General features: G+C 55.2%; 1 protein-coding gene across 1 annotated transcript in view; it reads right to left on the bottom strand.

Annotated features, from left to right (window-relative positions):
• Positions 1-19,319, bottom strand: part of hydin (HYDIN axonemal central pair apparatus protein) — a 42,282-nt gene that overhangs the window by 14,318 nt on the left and 8,645 nt on the right. The window contains 50 exon segments of the mRNA XM_067235121.1: positions 97-301; positions 464-572; positions 1,170-1,411; positions 1,523-1,691; positions 1,864-1,963; positions 2,040-2,139; positions 2,247-2,445; positions 2,652-2,824; positions 2,966-3,125; positions 4,009-4,128; positions 4,214-4,396; positions 4,524-4,726; positions 4,997-5,212; positions 5,465-5,641; positions 5,705-5,920; positions 6,292-6,507; positions 6,785-6,950; positions 7,157-7,298; positions 7,490-7,673; positions 7,840-7,950; positions 8,060-8,232; positions 8,365-8,538; positions 8,685-8,849; positions 9,003-9,161; positions 9,279-9,408; positions 9,600-9,839; positions 10,046-10,186; positions 10,333-10,527; positions 10,610-10,737; positions 10,877-11,013; positions 11,349-11,473; positions 11,751-11,875; positions 12,011-12,185; positions 12,453-12,587; positions 13,017-13,153; positions 13,156-13,225; positions 13,503-13,571; positions 14,456-14,680; positions 14,682-14,747; positions 14,749-14,772; positions 15,101-15,243; positions 15,344-15,419; positions 15,421-15,489; positions 15,916-15,990; positions 15,992-16,118; positions 16,196-16,410; positions 16,412-16,456; positions 16,705-16,857; positions 18,913-19,044; positions 19,046-19,087. Coding sequence (XP_067091222.1) covers positions 97-301; positions 464-572; positions 1,170-1,411; positions 1,523-1,691; positions 1,864-1,963; positions 2,040-2,139; positions 2,247-2,445; positions 2,652-2,824; positions 2,966-3,125; positions 4,009-4,128; positions 4,214-4,396; positions 4,524-4,726; positions 4,997-5,212; positions 5,465-5,641; positions 5,705-5,920; positions 6,292-6,507; positions 6,785-6,950; positions 7,157-7,298; positions 7,490-7,673; positions 7,840-7,950; positions 8,060-8,232; positions 8,365-8,538; positions 8,685-8,849; positions 9,003-9,161; positions 9,279-9,408; positions 9,600-9,839; positions 10,046-10,186; positions 10,333-10,527; positions 10,610-10,737; positions 10,877-11,013; positions 11,349-11,473; positions 11,751-11,875; positions 12,011-12,185; positions 12,453-12,587; positions 13,017-13,153; positions 13,156-13,225; positions 13,503-13,571; positions 14,456-14,680; positions 14,682-14,747; positions 14,749-14,772; positions 15,101-15,243; positions 15,344-15,419; positions 15,421-15,489; positions 15,916-15,990; positions 15,992-16,118; positions 16,196-16,410; positions 16,412-16,456; positions 16,705-16,857; positions 18,913-19,044; positions 19,046-19,087 — 7,261 coding nt within the window.

The raw sequence follows: 19,319 nt of genomic DNA, 5'->3' as shown, positions 1-19,319 counted from the left end.
AGGCAAACAGGCAGACAGACAGGCAGGCAGACAGACAGGCAGACGGGCAAACAGGGAGACAGACAGGCAGGTAGGCAAACAGACAGACAGTCCCACCTGTCATGCAGATCTCAGCCACCAGGCGGTAGGGGATGCCTCCAGGGTGGTCAGCAGGGTCTCGGTCGCTGATGTCGACAGCCAGACACTCCTGCCAGCGCCCGGCCTGCTCTGCCAGGCAGTCCACTGTCACCACCTGCTGGCCCCCGGGGGCCAGGGTCCCGAAGCCAGGGGCCACCGTGAACACCCCCACGGTCAGCCTGGCCTGGGGGGAGAGGGAGGAGAGTAGTGCAGCTCAGTGGTTAGTGCATTTGACGACAGATCCAGAGGTTGACGGTCAAAATAGGAAAATGAAAAATGAATATGCTCCTAGTCAGAGGTGAAAAGAAGATGCAGTTTTTTGAGTTTGTTGTTGCTGCTGTCTCACCTGCATGGTCACGGTCATGTCTTTCTGGACGGAGTCAGTGCGCCTCACTTTGTTACTGGTGGGAGGCTTGGCTGAGTGGCTCTCTCTGGACGATCTCTTGGTCACGATGCTGAGCGGAGGAAAGGAGCGGGGAAGGGAGGGGGAGGAGAGGACATTACAGACGGCGGAGGAGAAGAGGGGAGCGCATGACTGGGACAGAACTAAGAGAGGAGAGAAAGAGGGAGACATGAGGATGGACAGAGAGAGAGAGACAGAGAAACAGAATGAGACAGACTGTGAGAGAGACAGTGGGAGAGAACGTGAGAGAGAGAGACAGTGAGAGAGAGAGAGAGAGAGAGAGAGAGAGAGAGAGACAGTGAGAGAGAGAGACAGTGAGAGAGAGAGAGAGAGAGAGAGAGAGAGAGAGAGAGAGAGAGACAGACAGAGAGAGAAACAGTGAGAGTGAGAGAGACAGTGAGAGAGACGTGAGAGAGAGAGACAGTGAGAGAGAGAGAGAGAGAGAGAGAGAGAGACAGAGAGAGAGAGAGAGAGAGACAGACAGAGAGAGAAACAGTGAGAGTGAGAGAGACGTGAGAGAGAGAGAGACAGTGAGAGAGAGAGAGAGAGAGAGAGAGAGAGAGAGAGAGAGAGAGAGAGAGAGAGAGAGAGAGAGAGAGAGAGAGAGAGAGAGAGAGAGAGAGAGAGAGATTTGACGCCGTGACTCTACCCTCTCCTCTGAGAATGAACAGGGAGGTCCTTGGACATCCTGCTGATGCTGAAGCGGATCTCAAAGTCTCCCTTGTTCTCGATGGTGAAGCTCTGGGTCTTCTTACAGCCGTAGATCAAGGGGCCGAAGTTGATGTCGTTGGAGGGCAGGATGCTGTACTTGGAGAACAGGGACTGGACCGACACCTTGATAGGGATGATGGCGATGGTCTCACCTCCCTCTCCAAGGTTGGGCTCAATCACCTACAACACCACACACACACACTTTAACCACACACATTCGGACAGCAAGCCTCAAAGCACCCACAGTGTTTGCCAGAGGTGTAGTGTTGTGATTGGAGACTTGGTAGTGACCTGGCAGCGAAGGATTGGCTGCTCTTTGATGGAAACTTCCTTGTTGTGCCTGAAGACTAGCTGGATGCAGGTGGGCCTGTCGGCAGGGTAGAGGGGGCCCTTCAGGGGGGAGATGGTGAAGATCTGGTTCAGATCTGGCTGGGAGGGGTAGGTGGACTCCAGCATGAACCTCACAGGAGAACGGAGGCAAGTTTAAAGTTAAACACGGGCCCAACCTCGAGTCAAATTCACAAAACACAACACAGAAGAGATGGAGAAAGAGAAAGAGCATGTGAATGCGTGTGTGTCTGTGTGTAATGTGTGTGTAATGTGTGTGAGTGGGGGGTGTTACAGATACTCACTTGAATGCAATCTCGTATTTGCCTTTGTTCTTCAGGTTCACAGACAGCTTGACCTCCTCCGACACCTTAAGGGTCCCAAAGTCCAGCCCGCCGTCTGCCCCTGGGGTACACAGCGAGGGAATGACATGTGCCTGAGGAGACGCGTGTGTGTGTGTGTGTGTGGACGTACGTAGTACCTTTAGGAAAGGTGATGTCCAAGGCTACGTCGTACGCTTCTGCGATGATCTGGATGTTCTCTGTGTGGACGATACCCAAAATGTTCTCTACATCTGACACCTAGCACACACACACACACACACAGACATGAAGTATGGCTCCTAGTCCTGCCTCACTTTGCTGGCCCAGTTCCAGGGCCGCCCCCACCCTAGCCCCCAGGCCCTCACCTCCAGGCGGATGGCCCTCTTGAGGTTGATGGGCTTCAGGGCTCTGAAGTGCATCTGCAAGCTGAACTCCGACTGGGGCAGGATGATGCCCTGGTCCTGGGACACGCTGAACTCGTCCCCCAGCACCTCCAGGCCGCTCAGACGCCAGGCGGCTGGCAGGGCTGTGTGGTTCCGCAGGACCAGGCTGCGAGTGTCTTTACTAAGGGGGAGGAGCGGAGGGTGGGGGGGAGAAAGGGGGAGAAGAAAGTGGAGAGTGGAAAAAACTGTTTCGTAAAACTCTAGGAATATTATTTGGTCCGGCTCGGGACATTTCTGCGCGTCTTCTTCCGAACTCTAACCTCAAAATCCATGAACCTGGCCCTAACCCTGACCTCTGACCCCCCTGACCCTGTCCAGAGCCCAGACCTGTGCACCAGGATCTTGTCGAAGTGCAGCTGTTTGCGCTCCAGCTCCAGCTCGGGGCGGACGCCATGGCAGGAGAGGCGGAACAGGACGGGCTCTGGGTTCTCCTTGACCAGACACAGAAGGGAGTCCTCCACCTGGCCCGGGCTGGTGGGGTACGCCCACACCGTCAGCTCCTGGGGGAGGGAAGGGGGAGAGAGGGGGGAGAGGGGGGTGGGGCTTTATCAGGTTAGGGGTTGAGTGTGATGGTGGGGGTGGGATGTGGGGTCGGTGGGTGTGTGTGTGTGTGTGGTGTGTGCAGGTGTGTGTGTGCAGACCTGCTTCTCGTTGGGTCTGACGGTCATCACCGGGGGGTCCAGCAGGAAGGTGGAGGCCTTGGTGTCGTGCTGGAAGCAGAAGTGGACCTCGGCCTCCAGAGGAGAGGTGTTGTGGATCACCAGCCTCTCCATGTTCTCTGGATACTTCCTCTCCTTGTACCTGTCCTCACACACACACACACACACACACACACACACACACACACACACACACACATATACACACACACAGGGTGAAGGTTGAGGGGTAAAGGTGGAAGGCTAAAGGCTGAAGGTTGAGGGCTGAGGGGAGATGGTTGAGGAGTGACGGGATGAAGGTGAGAGGGATGAGGTAGGAGAAGAGAGAGAGATCAGGGTGGAGGGGGAGGGGTGAGGTTGGAGAAGAGAGAGAGATCAGGGTGGAGGGGGAGAGGTGAGGTTGGAGAAGAGAGAGAGATCAGGGTGGAGGGGGATGGGTGAGGTAGTGGAAGAGAGAGAGATCAGGGTGGAGGGGGAGGGGTGAGGTAGTGGAAGAGAGAGAGATCAGGGTGGAGGGGGAGGGGTGAGGTTGGAGAAGAGAGAGAGATCAGGGTGGAGGGGGAGAGGTGAGGTAGTGGAAGAGAGAGAGATCAGGGTGGAGGGGGATGGGTGAGGTTGGAGAAGAGAGAGAGATCAGGGTGGAGGGGGAGGGGTGAGGTAGTGGAAGAGAGAGAGATCAGGGTGGAGGGGGAGGGGTGAGGTAGTGGAAGAGAGAGAGATCAGGGTGGAGGGGGAGGGGTGAGGTTGGAGAAGAGAGAGAGATCAGGGTGGAGGGGGAGAGGTGAGGTAGTGGAAGAGAGAGAGATCAGGGTGGAGGGGGAGGGGTGAGGTAGTGGAAGAGAGAGAGATCAGGGTGGAGGGGGAGGGGTGAGGTAGTGGAAGAGAGAGAGATCAGGGTGGAGGGGGAGGGGTGAGGTTGGAGAAGAGAGAGAGATCAGGGTGGAGGGGGAGAGGTGAGGTAGTGGAAGAGAGAGAGATCAGGGTGGAGGGGGAGGGGTGAGGTTGGGGGGAGGTTTGTAGGGTACCTGTCTCTGGTCTTGCCACAGAGCAGAGGACCAAACTCATAATGACCGGAGCGAACAACGTAGGTCTTCTGCAGCCCCTCCTCCTGGTGTGTGACCCTCTTACAGTTGGCAAACACCGTCCTGGAACACACACTCAATCAGCCTCATCCAGGGCCTGCAGTGTCCCGTGTGTGTGTGAGAGGCTGGTGTACAAGGCTGTACTGACTTGTACTCGTGGCTGATGGAGGGGTACGCACACACGCCCCGACAGTTGACCTGGTAGCGTCTCCTGGTGCCGAGCAGCTCAAAGTTGAGCGTCTGGTCGAACTGTCCAGGCGTGGTCGAGTGGAACCAGATCTTCAGCGCCACCTCCCCATTGGCTGGCACGACCCAGCGGAATGTGGAGAGCCTGCCAAACACACGTCCAGTCACCCACCCAGAGGTCAGACAGTAACACCTAGAGGTGAGACTGTAACACCTCGCAGACTGGGATGTGTGTGTGTGTACGTGTGTGTGTGTGTGTGTGAGGCCCACACCCCTGGGGCTGCTCCTGCTGGGTGCCTCCAGATCGGCTGCTCTGCTCGTTCTCTGAGAGAGGGGTGACGGCGCTGGAGGGGGGCGAGCGAGACTCGCCCGTCCGGCCCCCCTTCTTAGCCGGGGGCTTCTTCTTGTCCTTCACACTCTCCTTGGAGACCTCCGCCTTCTTCCCTCTGCCCTTGGTAGGGGTCACCCCCTCGTCCTGGGTAACACACACGTACACACACACACACACATTCACCCACAAGCACACATTTACATCATCTATACGGTCATTTTTCAACACGTGGAAATCTGGAAGGTTTAAATGTTCCTGTGAGTGCGAGTGTCTGCAGTCTGGTGGACGGAGCGTGTGTGTATAAGTGTGTGTTTCGTGGTGGGTGTATCTGTGTGTATGTCTAGTGGTGTGTCAATCTATGTCTAGTGGTGTGTATATACGTGGGCATGTTCACTGGGACCGTGCTTCCTGTACCTTGGGCGGAGCGAGGGAGCCCGGAGCCTCTGTGTCCAGGTCAGGGTCCTTCCTGTCGGGGTCCAGGGGGTCGTCGGGGGAGGTGGGCGTCAGGAAGGTGAAGCAGGAGCAGGGGGCGCTGGGGTCTCCCCTGCTCATGGGGTAGGGCACCACCGAGAAGATGGTGGCTGGGGGGATGGGGGGGCCGCTGGGGCCCAAGCCCAGACCGTCCAACACCTGGGAGACGAGAGGTGGAGAGGTGGAGAAGATGGAAGGGCAGAGGGTGGATGCAGTGAGCACAGAGACAAGTACGTGTGTTGAATCAGGCCTGTTGGAGCAGGGAAACATATAAAGCATACAGGACAGGGGACCCTGATTGAACACCCCTGCCCTAATGAGTCAGAGAGAGGAGAGAGAGGAGAGAGAGAGAGAGAGAGAGAGAGAGAGAGAGAGGAGAGAGAAAGAAAGAGCAGAGGGAAGGTTCTGGACCTGTTCCACGGAGGGTAGCCGGAGGCCGCTGAGAAGCTGAGCGACGCCGGGCTGCTCTGGGTCGCTCACAGACAGCAGGAGGTGGGGGATGGCCTCGAAGGGGACCGGGTCCCTGTCCCCCCCCGCCTCGCTGCCCTCCCCGGGCAGGGTGGCCTGACTGGGCACAGGGGACAGCAGCTTGGCGTCCACAACGTCGGCCTTCTGCTTCTCCTTCTCCTGGCGCTCCCTCTCCTTCTCCACCTTCTCCTTCTCGCGCTCCTTCTTGGACTTCTTGCCGGAGGGCGGCTGTCTCTCGGGGGCGGGTTCCTCCGTGTCGGGGGCCGCCTCCTCGGGGAGGAAGGGCAGGGCCAGCAGGCCCTGGGCGCGGTCCCAGTACTGCAGGATGTGCAGCAGGTGGGGCTGGCTCTGCTCGTACACACGGAACCTGGCCTGCAGGCCGTGGGGCTCTTCACTACACTGCAGGGAGGAGCCATGTCAGCATCACACGGCAACATGCAGTACTACTACAGCACTCCAATAGTATGTGTGTGTGTTCTGTGTGTGTGTGTGTATGCATGAGTGTGTGTGTGTATGCATGAGTGTGTGTCTGTGTGTATGTGAGTGAGTATGCATGAGTGTGTGTGTGAGTGAGTATGCATGAGGGTGTGTGTGTGTGTGTGTTTGTGTGTGTGTATGCATGAGTGTGTGTGTGTGTGTGTGAGTGAGTATGCATGAGTGTGTGTGTGTGTGAGTGAGTATGCGTGAGTGTGTGTGTGTGTGTGTTTGTGTGTGTGTGTATGCATGAGTGTGTGTGTGTGTGAGTGAGTATGCATGAGTGTGTGACCTACAGGTTCTGCCTCAGGGTCGTCTCCAGGCAGTGGGGACTCCTCCAGCCCTCCTGGCTTCCCCTCTCTGGGCCTCCTCTTCTTCTGCGCCTCCTCTCCCTCTCTGCTGCCCTCCAGAGGGGACTCTTTGCACTCCTTCCCTTCCGCGCAGGAAGACATCTTCTTCATGTCTTTCACAGGGTGGTCCAGCTTGGTGTCTGAGCGCAGAGCAGTGGCCGACTACAACAGACCAGAGAGACAGACTGACTGACTGTGTTTGGGTGAGAATTGCATTAAGGTTAGATGTTAAGGGTTAGGGACTTGACTGGCTGACTGACTGAAAGACTGACAGACTGACTGACTGAAAGACCGACTGAAAGACTGACTGACTGATTGGCTGGCTGACTGGCTGGCTGGCTGACTGAAACATGGACTGACTGACTGGCTGAGTGTGTGTGTGTTGTAAGTTGTGTGTTCTGGCTGAGTGTGAGTGTGTGTGTGTGTGTGGGTGTCAGACCTGCTTCCCTCCCAGCTGGCTCTTCTTCCCAGAGGAGTCTGTGTCTTTAGGAGGCTCCTTCTTGCCTTTCTTGTTCTTCCTCTTCATCTCCTCCTCCTCTCTCAGTCTCTCCATCTCCTCCTGGTGCCTCCTCTCATCCTGCTCCCACTCTGCCCGCTCCTGTTCCCTGCACATCACCACGTGGATTTACAGCTTAATATTCATGCTGGACTGTGTCTTTGTGTGTGTCTGTGTGTGAGTGTGTGTGTGTGTGAGTGATTGATTGGGCTCTTTGAGTGTGTGTGTCTACGTGAGTGTGAGTGTGTGGGTGCGTGTGTGTTCTGTGTGAGTGTGTGTGTTCGGTGGGAGAGTGTGTGTGTGTGTGTGTGGTACCTCCGTCTGCGTTCCCTCAGGGCTGCCAGCTGTCTGAGGTGGATGCGCTCCTTCTCCTGCTCTGGCAGAGCGTCGTACTCCTCCTCGTCCATCTCCTGCAGGTGCTGCTTCTCCCTGTCAGCCTGCTCCCTCTGACCAGCCTCTGCACACACACACACACACACATACACACACACACACACATACTCATTTACTTCCATTCAAAGTCGTGTTCTCCCTAACCCCTAACCCTTAATGTAATTCTAAACCTTCACTGTCTACTTGTTAAACAAGACCACATCTGTCTAGATCTGGGTTCGAATGTGTGTGTGGTTGCTTGTGAGTGTGTGTTACCCTCTGCGTCTCTCTGGGCCCTCTCCTTGGCTCTGAAGGCAGGGTAGGAGTTGTGCAGGTCCACCAGGTAGATGTGCTGCCGGTTGTTGAAGGCCTTCAGGACCACCTGCAGGGTGCTGCTCAGCGATCGACCGTACGCCGTCTCCAAGCCGTCAATCACGACGCCACGGTGACAGTCGCTCAGCTGGTCGCCAGGACAACACAGCTCAGGAAACAGAATGTTTTTGGGTGTAGTATGGTATGGTGTCTGCGTGTGTCTTTGCTGGTGTTTTTGGGTCTGTGCCAGTGTGTGTGTGTGTTTGTTTGTGTGTGTGTTCCAGTGTGTGTGTGTGTGTGTTTGTGTGTGTCACCTGTAGTCTCTCTGCCAGGATGTCCTCCAGTATGTGTTCAGGGAGGCAGCAGCTCACCAGCCCCAGCTCTGCCAGCTGACTCTCACTGGCACTGAGCTGACGCTGCCCAGCCTGCACACACACACAAATACAGACAATTACTAATTGTTAAAGCTCCATCTACAATGCCCTGTGATACTGCAGTGTGTGTGTGTGTGTGTGTGTGCGTGCGTGGACACACCAGAGAAGGTAGGGTGGGCTGTGAGCCGTCGGCCCTCCTGCCCAGCAGGCTGTTCTTGTTGCGTGTGGAGAGAGAGGAGGAGGGGCCCTGGGGCTCACTGGCCTGGCTGCCCTCTGCTGTGTGTCTGGCCACCGCCTCCACACTCAGACCTGCTGCTGCACTCAGCTCCCCTGCTGCCTGGGCTGCACACACACAAACACACACGCATGTATATATACACACACAAGCACACACAAGATACACCCAGCCAATAAACCCGGCTCTGTGACCCGTCCCGTACAGCTGTCAGGATGAAGCGTACTCACCGGCCTCCTCCCGCCTCCTCTGAGCGCGCTCCATGGCGGCGCGGGCGCACAGCTCCCTGGCCTGCAGGCACGTGGGTGTGGCCCCGCTGCAGACGGCCTCCTGCAGCACGGCGTCCAGGCTCAGACACGCCCCTCCGTACCGCCGGGCCAGCGCCACCGCCGCTGCCGTCTTACCTGGAACACACACACACGCCAAGACACACACACACGCCAGGACACACACAATTACATCCCAAACGCCATCACGTTCACGCGATTCATTTCGACAGACCCGGCCTGCGCAGCCTCCAGGCTCCGCCCCAGTGAGGGGGCGTGTCTACCTGAGAGGGGCGCTCCGTGTACGACGACGGCGATGCTGCGGCGGTTGCGTGCGGCCAGGCCCTCGGGGGAGAGATCGATGCCCATGTGGCGAGCGATGGCTCTGGACACGGGGTTGTCCTCCAGCTGGCCCACGCTGCTGCCGCCCTCACTGTCCTCCTTCAGCTCTGGTACGACACATCAACACAACATCAGCACAACATCAGAACAACATCAGCACAACATCGGCACAACACGAACAAAACCACACCCATACGACGCCGACACAAACAGCACCCGTAAGCTGTCAGCGTCAAGTGCAGCTTTGGGGGCGGGGCTACCTGCTCCACATGGAGTCCCTTCCTTGGAGGGCGGAGCCCTCCCGAACTCCTCCCTCTCCTCCTCCTGGGATTGGTCGGCCGGCGTGACGGCTAGCTCCTCCTCTTGGCCCTCCCCCCCCCCTGCTGAGTCAGGGGAGTCCTGGTCCTTGGGGCCAGACTCTGGATCAAGCAGCCAGACACACACAGGGTCATGGAAGAGTCCAATCAGATCAGCCCCCTCCTCTTTCTGGGGGTTTCTGGAGAGCAGTGTGTGTGTTTGTGTGTGCGTGTGTGTACCAGGCTCGGCTGGGTCAGTGTGGTGCTCCCTGTAGTACTGCAGCAGCTCAGGGGGCAGGGTGTCTCCAGCAGACCGTGGGGGCAGCAGCAGGATGTTCTGCTCATCATAGCCCTTCATCACCCGGAGAATCTAGACACACACACACACACACACCTCAGAATTAAGTCCCATCAAAAATCCAGTTCCCTAACCCTAATCCCTAACCCCTAACCTTAACCACATCTTTAACTCTAACCCATACCCTAACCTTGACCTTATCCCCAAACCCAAACCTTAACCATGACCCTTTACCAAGCAATCACTCCAATCAATGTCGTTACCTTCTCCTCCTCCAGGTACTGCTTGTCGAAATCCAGGGAGTAGAACTCGATGGGGAAGGGGCACGGGTTCCTGACCAGCAGCTGGGCCCCCTGGCCAGCGCTGAGGGGCAGGGTGGGGCCCAGCTCCAGCTTGGAGGACGACCAGTCCAGCCGGGGCTCGTCCCCCTCACCCTGCACCTGCAGCCCCGCCCACCTGCTGCTCTGCTGCACACACACCACCAGCCGCTGGCTGTATGCACGCTACGCACACACACCGAGCGCACACATACACGCACACAGCACATACACACGTATACAGAGAACACACAACAGGGTGAGCGCAAATATACGCAAGGAAGCTTGTGACAACTACGAGTGGCATTAACACTAGAATACAGAATAGGAGTATAAACCAGCCTACTAACACTAACACTACCCCCCCCCCAGCTCCAGAGCCTGGTCCTTACCCCCTCCACAGGGCCGAACTTGACCTGGACGTTGACTCTGTCTCCAGGGTAGAGCAGGCCAGCCGAGGGCAGCATCTCAAACACCACCGCAGACGGCCTCTTCTCCTTCCTTCTCAGGTGCAGGGGCAGGTGCTTGTCCAGCTGAACGCACACACACACACAGACACACACACACACACACAGACAGACACACACACACACACATTTGACTCCCCTCAAACAAGAGCCTCTTCTTTTGGGACCTTCTGAGTGTGTGCAGGAGTGGTGCATGCTGGGTAGTGTAGTACCTTCACTCTGGGGCGCTCCTCCTCAGCGATGCTCCACTGGCAGGGCACCGGCTCCGGGTTGGACAGCTGCACGGTGCGCACCTGGCACATCCCACACTGCACGCGGTCAAACCGCAGCGTATCCGTGGAAACCACCAGGGAGGGCATCGTGGCGACGGCACGCAGATTCACCTGCACCGTAGGGCCCCCGGCCACCTGCCAATCAAACACAACAGCCAATCAGAGCTGGCATGTCACGGCAGACTGATCTGTGGTTTGTCCCCGGGGATGTGCTTACCTGGATGGGCAGGACACAGCTGACGGCCCCCAGTTCCAGGTTGGCTCCTCGGGGGTCAAACTTCACCTCGAACGTCTCGGTCTTACAGTACGGAAGGTTCTTCACTCTGTCCAGCTCTGTGCTGAAGCCTGGAGGCACAAAACAACATCACATGCATGAAAACACACCCAGGACACACACACCCACGTGCACACACACACACACACACACAGGGCCAGACCCCGAGGGGGAGAGGTGTAAAGTCAGGTTTCAGGGGTCAGGGGTCACCTGTGCCTGTGAGGGGGCGTCGGTCAGCGCGGAAGGACACAGCGGCAGGCCCCGTGTTGGTCACCTTGACGATGTGGGTGGGAACCGTCCCATGGATGACAAAGCCAAAGTCCAGCAGGTACTCAGGCAGGAGGAACCTGCACAGAGCAGGAGACTGATCACACCCTGCAGCTAACACTGTGTCTCGGATGTAGGGCCAGGGTTGTGTCGTGTGTGTATGAGTATGTGACAGTGTGTGGGTCCTTTATGAGCCTGTGTGTGTATGAGTGTGTGTCCTGTGTGCGCGTTTGTGAGAGTGCGAGTCCCGTGTGCGTGAGTGTGTGAATCTTGTGTGTGTGGGTGTTGCGTGTGTGAGACAGTATGTCCAGTGTGCGTGTATGCGTGAGTGTGTGTGTGTCCAGTGTGTGTGTGTTGCGTGTGTGTGTGTGACAGTGTGTCCTGTGCGTGTGCGGTAAGGACCAAGGCGGGGTACCTATTGAGCTTCTTGCGCCACCTGCTGATGGAGCAGGTGGGCTGGGTGTTCTCCTGGCTCCAGCCCACAGCAGCCTGCTCCTTCACCAGCAGTCTCTCCACCTCCAGCTGCAGCAGGCCGTCATACTGCTCTCACACGCAACACACACACAGACACGTGTATAAACACACACACAGACACACGCAAACACACACAGATAAACACATATACACACACACACACAGACAAACACACACACATGAACACACACACCGACACACATCCAAACACATTCACACACACACCGACACACATCCAAACACATTCACACACACGCAGGCACACGTCAGACAGACGGACACGCGCCTCCTAGAGCCTGCAGTGAGAGAGCAGGGTGTAGGGGTGTTTGGTGCTGTTGCTGACCGTGGGGACGTAGTCTTGGTCAGGCAGCAGGGCTTCTGCTGTAGCGGGCCTGCTCTCCTCTGCTGCCCTCTCCTCCTCCAGCACCCCTCTGGCCCTCCTCAGCACCTCACTGTACCTGTCCTCGTCTAAAGGACACACACACACACACACACAGTACACATTGACTCAGTCAACTAATATAGAGTCACACAGCAGACACACACACACTTTGTAAAGAGTTCTACACAGTCAGTTGGAATGTGTGTGTGTGTGTGAGGTACCAAGATGTCGGGGCAGGTTCATACAGAGGCGAGGGAAGACCCCCTCCCCTGTGACAGAGATGTTCTCCGGCTGGTAGAAGGCCACCTGCAGCTGGAAGCTCTTGAGGAACACCTCCGGGACCCCAGGAAGGTAACACACACGCAGGGTCTGGGAGGAACCAGCCTCGACGTAGCCCTGATACACACACACATACGCATACACACAGACACACACGCACATGGACAGAAAGTAACATATATGCTCACATGGTGCCATAGAGTCAGTTAGACAAGCCAGATTTTGGATGTATGTGTCTGGATGTGCGTGTGTGTCTGTATGTCTGTGTGTGTGTGTGTGTGTCTGTATGTGTGTGTGTGCGTGTGTCTGTATGTCTGTGTGTGTGTGTGTGTGTGTGCGTGTGTCTGTATGTCTGTGTGTGTGTGTGTGTGCGTGTGTCCTGACCGAGGATGGGAGGACGAGGGGCTGGCCAGGCTGGGGGTCTCCAGGGTTCAGATCCTCCTGCAGGGTGCTGAACTGGAAGCCCACCCTGCCTGTGTTGCTCAGGGTCATCTCTGCCTCGGCAACATGGTCAAACAGCTGCAGCACACACACACACAGGTACACACACAAACACAGGTAAATACACACACAAGCACAGTTACACCCATCCATACATATACACACACAAACACTCAGGTACACACAAGCACACGCACACACACACAGACAGTCAGGCGTCCAGATACAATTCAGAGGCAGACAGACAGGCAGAACAGCCAAACACGTACAGAACGAGGCAGGGAGAGAAATGGATCCGACAAATGGATCTGTCAGATTGCTGATCGGGCAGGAATGCCTTTTTGCTGACTCTCTCGTTCACTAATCAAAATCAATAAGTCCTTGCAGACTATCAATGTTAAGAGACAGGATGTGTTGCATACACAAACAGGAGCAGAGAAGACATCACATCCTGCACCATCATTCAGTGGGCTAGGCTCTCCTCTCACACGGGAATGTCAATCCTACCTGGAGCCCAAAGTCCAGGTGTCTGGTGTCCAGGCTGTAGGCCACCAATGAGGCCTCTCCTTTGAGTGTGATGTCATAGGTGGGCCCCTCCTCCACCTCGCACAGCGCCATCACCTCCGCCCGGACGTGGGCGTGCCGTAGAAGGAGAAGGTGACCAGCTGGCTCTGCCCTGGCTGCAGCAGCCCGTAGATGGGCAGGATGTCAAACACCTGGACACACACGTCAGGTCCAAGTTTATTTGTCGAGCCCGTTTCGCAAGGGCTTCACATACGCCTGGAGCACTTCAGCCAATCGAAACCCATCAAGGCAGACGAGGAGAAACTCCCAGGAAAACTCAGAAAGTACGAAAATAAGATAAAGAACTAAAGAAACCTCGGGAGGAGGGTTTCAGAAAGGGACCTCCAGAGACGGTGGGCGACACAAAAAGGTCACACATCAACACTGTCACAATGTCAGGCACATGCAAAGGAGGGTGTGTGCGCGTACCTCTTCCACGCCAACGCTGTTGGGGGTGTTGGGGTGTGGTAAACTGGGCGTGGGGAGAGTGTCTCCCCTCTGGGAAGATGCGGGGGGCCGGGGGAGAGGAGGAGGAGAGAGGGGGTCTCCTTTGGGGACCCCCCTCCTTCCTTGGTGTCATTTTCCAGGTCGGTCTTCTCCGTCTCGCCCCTCGTCTAAGGACAGCTGGGAACCGTCACCCTTCCTACAACACGGAGACCATGTCAGAGCCAAGCAGAGGATCACCTGGCAGACACACGGACATCCACTAGGGCACCGCACACAGCAGCCATCGGAGGGCAGTGTTGTCTGTGTCGAGCCCCAAAAAACAACATCCAGTCATTACAGACTTCGTTATGTGTGTATGTGTGTGTGTGTGTGTGTTTCGACCATACTGGCCGTAGGTGACTGGACGTCCAGATGACTGACAGGCTTCCTGACCTGTTAGAATCCACACGGATGTCATCGTTTGTCCTCTTGGACAAATCAGGTCGAACATCTCTCTCCTCCTCCCTCCCTTCCTTCTCCTGCTGCCCAGAGAACCTGGAGGAGTGGAGAGATTCCACCACATCAGACCCCACCAGTAACCAGACACTCAACCGGTCCAGGACAGCTAGCCCCCAAGCAGCAGCAGGGTAGGGGTGTATGTAATGGAGTAGTGATGGTCCACCAGAGAAAGGGAGAGAGAGAGAGAGAGAGAGAGAGAGAGAGAGAGAGAGAGAGAGAGAGAGAGAGAAGAGAGGAGAGAGAGAGAGAGAGAGAGAGAGAGAGAGAGGGGAGAGAGGAGAGAGCAAGAGAGTAGAGAGAGGGGTGTACCTGATGGCTAATTGATGCTGGTACCAGAAAGAGGGAGGGAGAGAGAGAGAGAGAGACAGAGAGAGAGACAAGAGAGAGAGAGAGAGAGATGTAGAAGAGCAAAGAGAGAGAAGAGACAGGGAGTGTACCTGATGGCGTAGCGGGTGCTGGTCCACCAGGAAGGCCCAGCGGTAGGCCACGGCCAGTGGGGAGCTGTTGGTCATGGTGAGCTGCCGCTGGCTCTCCGTGTGGTTGAGTACGCAGCCAAAGTCCAGGCCGGTGCTGGAGAAGAGCAGGTTGGGGAAGTGGACCTCGCCCCGCAGCCCCACCGAGTCCTGCCGGGGGTGCTCCCGGTACTGCACCCGCAGCTCCTCCCTCCGCCACGCGCGACACGCGGTCCTCCCGGTACGACGGCTCGAAGCGCACCCACAGCTCTGCCTGCCATGTTCACCCCCATCACCAGGCTCTGGGACGCAACCACACGATCGACCATCTTACATCACTGCACCGCAACGCGGGATGACGTGGTCGCCGATACAACCCACATACAATCGATGTGAGGAGAAGGGGTGAGGAGAGGGAGAAGGGAGAAGGAGAGAAGAAAAGAGGGGAGAGGCTGAGGAATGGAGGGAGAGAGAGAGAGAGGAAGAGGGAGAGGGGAGAAGACAGAGGGAGAGAGGGGGAGAGAAGGGAGAGAGGAGAGGGAGAAAGGAGAGGGGGAGGAGAGAAAGGAGGGCGAGAGAGGAGAGCGGGAGGAGAAAAGTGAAAGAAGGGGAGACGGGTGGATCAGAGACCTTGGAGGTGACAGGATTGGAGTCGTTCTGCCAGCCACACAGTCCAAACGGCCTGGCCAGAGAGAGCTCCAGGGAGAGGGGCAGGGACGACACGTTCCGCAGGATTAGCTTCTGGTACTGGGGGGCCAAACTCACTCCTGGGCCTGTACACACACACACACACAGATACATTTGAAGTGTGTGCCCTGTTGCCCGGTGGTTCGTAAAGGTTGGTGTGTGAGGGATGCCGGGGTTGCACCCGACCCTTCTCCAGGTAGAAGTTGAGCTGTTGAGAGGAGATGTGGAGAACGGGAGCCACAAAGCTGCAGGTCACGTCCACACGTCAGGATGCGCTCCGTCCCACTCTGGTGGCCCAGGATGGCCTGACACACCAGGCGCTCCCGCACCAGCTGGAGACACACACACAACATTCAACATATGTCATTTGTGTTTGGTTTAGGTGTGTGTGCGCGTGTGGTGTGCGTGTGTGTGTGTGAGGGAGGGAGAGAGAGAGAGAGAGAGAGAGAGAGAGAGAGAGAGAGAGAGAGAGAGAGAGAGAGAGAAAGACAATGTGAGCAGGGAGAGAAAGAAGAGAGTTAGAGAGAGAGAGAGAGAGAGAGAAGAGAGAGAGAGAGAGAGAGAGAGGAGAGAGAGAGAGAGAGAGAGGGAGGAAAAGAGAGGGAGAGAGAGAGAGAGAGAGAGAGAGAGAGGAGAGAGAGAGAGAGAGAGAGAGAGAGAGAGAGAGAGAGAGAGAAAAAGGGAGGAAGAGAGAGAGAGAAAGAAAGGGAGGAAGAGAGAGAGAGAAAGAAAGGGAGGAAGAGAGAGAGGAGGATGACCTTGGGGCTGTCTAAAGAGCCCTCCAACACGATGTCAGCAGAGTGTCCGGGGGCTAGCTCCATGCGGGGGGGGCCTGATGCTGAACACGGGGCCGGGGCCCCTGGACTCTCGTGAGCCCTTGCGAGCGAACACGGGAAACCCCTCGCTGGTCCAGTACAGCTGGTGAGAACGCCGGCCACGATTGGTCAGTCTGAGGGTGGTACTGACACGGCCCCAGAGCTGCAACACACAACACGGTCTCACTATGAAACAACCCCACACACACATACACCCGCACACAAACACGGGGCCAGCCCACCTGAAGTGGGGCCCCTAGGTCCAGGCTCGGGGCGAAGGGGTCGGTCTGTGACGATGGTGGTGCCGGACCCCTTGGCGAGCAGCGAGATGCGGCGTGGCTGTCTGTCTTGGACCAGCAGCAGCAGGTGGTCGTGGAAGCGCAGGGTGTCGTCCAGGTGGGCCACCACTCTCAGCTCCAGCTGGCTCCCTGGAGACACCACGCCCCTCGCTGGGCTCCACCCTCCACAGAGACCTGCTGCGACCCTGCTGACACACACACACACACATACATACACACCCACACAGCACAGACACACACACACAGACGCACCACACAAAAAAATGCACGTACACACAAGCATATACACACACACACCACGCACACAGACACACCGTACAGCTAAATGGACCTGAAAGTGCTTCATGAGACTGTTCAGGCTCTGAGGGTAGTGAGTGTAGGAGGAGCCAGTGACAGTGAGTGAGGGAGGGAGTGAGGGAGGGACAGAACCCACCATCTGTGCTGAGAAGAGTGCTGGGATGGGAGACTCGTTACACAGCTGCAGGGTTCTAGAAACATCCGTCAACACTGGGATGGAGCCAAAGTCGAGATGTGTGGTCGCAACAAGCACCTCAGGACCCTTCCCAATACAGGACAGCAACACCTCCTGAACACCACAACAGGCCCGGGGGTTACACACACACATATACTGTATATACTGTATACTGTAGGGCAGGGGCTCTTCAATTAGTTTGGAGCTGGGGCCGGTTCTTGAAACTGAGGCAAAGTCAGGGGCCGGAGGATATGAGTAATCACGGTAACAAATAAAGAAATTACAACAACATACTGAAGGAGTCAATATATTATATTTTGTAAGTGCATATAACAACATATGCCCAAGAGGCCGCATAGGCCCAAGGATTCAAAAATCAAACCAGGTGAGCAATAACCAAGCCATATTAACAGACAATTGGGAGAAAATGCAATTAACTAACAAAAAATGGAAGACTAAGGGCGGTGGGGGGCCCCTGGGCTTGGGTCATTTTTGGGCCCTACCAACTATACATTACTTTAAATAGAACAAAATGATACATACACAAGCTATATGTATTTAGAGCTGCATGATTTTGAACAAACAACTAAACAAAAATAACATAATTTATGTTAATTGCTGAAAGTGTTGCTGAATTGCTGAATGTTTAATTAATCTGAATTATAAAAAAAAAAACTTGGTTTTGAATGCATGATTCAACTACTCAAATACTTCACTTGTTTCATGGATGAATCCGCATTTTTGAACGAATCTCCTGAATTAACGATTCAATGACTAAATGTTTCCCCAATGACAAAACATTTTTTTAAGTTATTATACCATGGTCTGGGTGAATACTCGATTCTGAGTGGCTGCAGCCAATCAGCCAAGTAGTTCCAGCAAAACTGTTCACCGTTCTAAATTATTGAGCTGGCTACATTGTATGAGCAAAGAACATCTTTCCTTGGTATGAGCCTGTACAAAGTGTCTGAAATAAGTAACAATAACATCAGGGACACAGTCACACAGGTCAAAACCTCCGTTTACAATTTTGAGAGAACTTTACCAAGCTAACATGTAATTACAACAATGAGTGACTTCAATATTTCTTTTAACCTATTTGGAAAATGTTACTTTTCTGAATTTACTGTGTCAGTCAGTGTCACGTAACCGCTCATCTCACATCCCATTCGATTCACCTCGCTAGTCAACCTAGCTCTACTTCAGACTGCGGCCAACACATAAAAATCTTGATTTGATTTGGGGGACAATGACATGGCTAGATTGCTGTCTAGTCTTGTTGTTAAACATACTGTCAAATTATAATTACTGTTTGGAGAATATGTCAACTTTGATGCAATCATCTCACATCCATTTGCTAGCTATTCAACCCACTACACATGCTGCGGCCGTACTGTAGCCTAGTACTAGCTAGTATATGGCCGATACCTTGTTCGTGAAAACCTTGATATTGATTTGGGGACAATGACATGGCTTGTTAGCTAGCTTGTCTTCTTGTCAAACATATTGTCAAATTATATTTACGGTTTGTCAACCGTACACAATGTTCTTGTCTATGAATCTTGCTAGCATAACTTAGCTTTCTGGCTAATAGCTCAGTCCTCCGCTGCACGTAAACGGGCGGGGCCCCCTACAGGACGGGGCCCCTACAGGACGGGGGCCCCTACAGGACGGGGGCCCCTACAGGACGGGGGGCCCCCATGGGCTGGAGCCCAGTCAAGTCCGGCCCTGGTCACGAGTGTTTTTTTTTTTTTTTTGTCATAGTCACGAACTGAATGAGGTTACTGGAGCACACTCCGGGGGCCAGTCCAAAGCTGCTAGGGGGCCGGATTCGGCCCGCGGGCCGCCTATTGAAGAGCCCTGCTGTAGGGAGTCAGGTGGCTGAGCGGTTAGGGACTCAGTCTAGTAATCTGAAGGTTGCAAGTTCGATTCCCGGCCGTTCAAAATGACGTTGTGTCCTTGGGCAAGGCACTTCACCCTACTTGCCTCGGAGGAATGTCCCTGTACTTACTGTAAGTCGCTATAAGAGCGTCTGCTAAATGACTAAATGTATATCAACACACATATATATACACACACATGCACAAACACATTTGTACACACATACACACACATATATACAAACAGCACAGACACATAAGTATGCACGCATGTGCACACGTGACACACACACTGACCAGAGGGGGGCTCCTTCCTGCCAAACACAGCGATGAGAGCGGTGTGCTGCAGCCGCCCCACAGCCTTGGCCTGCAGGACCAGGGGGATCTCCACAGCACTGCCGGGCTGCACCACCCCTCTGGGGGTGGGCGCTGGAGTACACCAGCGCCGGCCTCTCCTCGTACTCCTGCACACACACACAGAGAGACGCAAACATTTACACATATATACGCAGATAAACACATACACACAAACACAATTACACAAATACTGAAAGTTAGACAGGCTAAGGGTAAGGCTAAGATATGTAAGGGTTAAGGCAAAATTGCCGTTGAGCATTGATTGAAAGTAATGGAGGCGGCAGCGGTTGCCAAGGTTGGGTGTGTAAAAGCCCTCGAGGTTTAAGAGTCAGTTTGACG

This window comes from Osmerus mordax, chromosome 4 (assembly GCF_038355195.1).
Source record: "Osmerus mordax isolate fOsmMor3 chromosome 4, fOsmMor3.pri, whole genome shotgun sequence".
Taxonomy (NCBI): domain Eukaryota; kingdom Metazoa; phylum Chordata; class Actinopteri; order Osmeriformes; family Osmeridae; genus Osmerus; species Osmerus mordax.
Note: the sequence above shows the minus strand (reverse complement) of the source record. Positions and strands in the feature narration are given on the sequence as shown.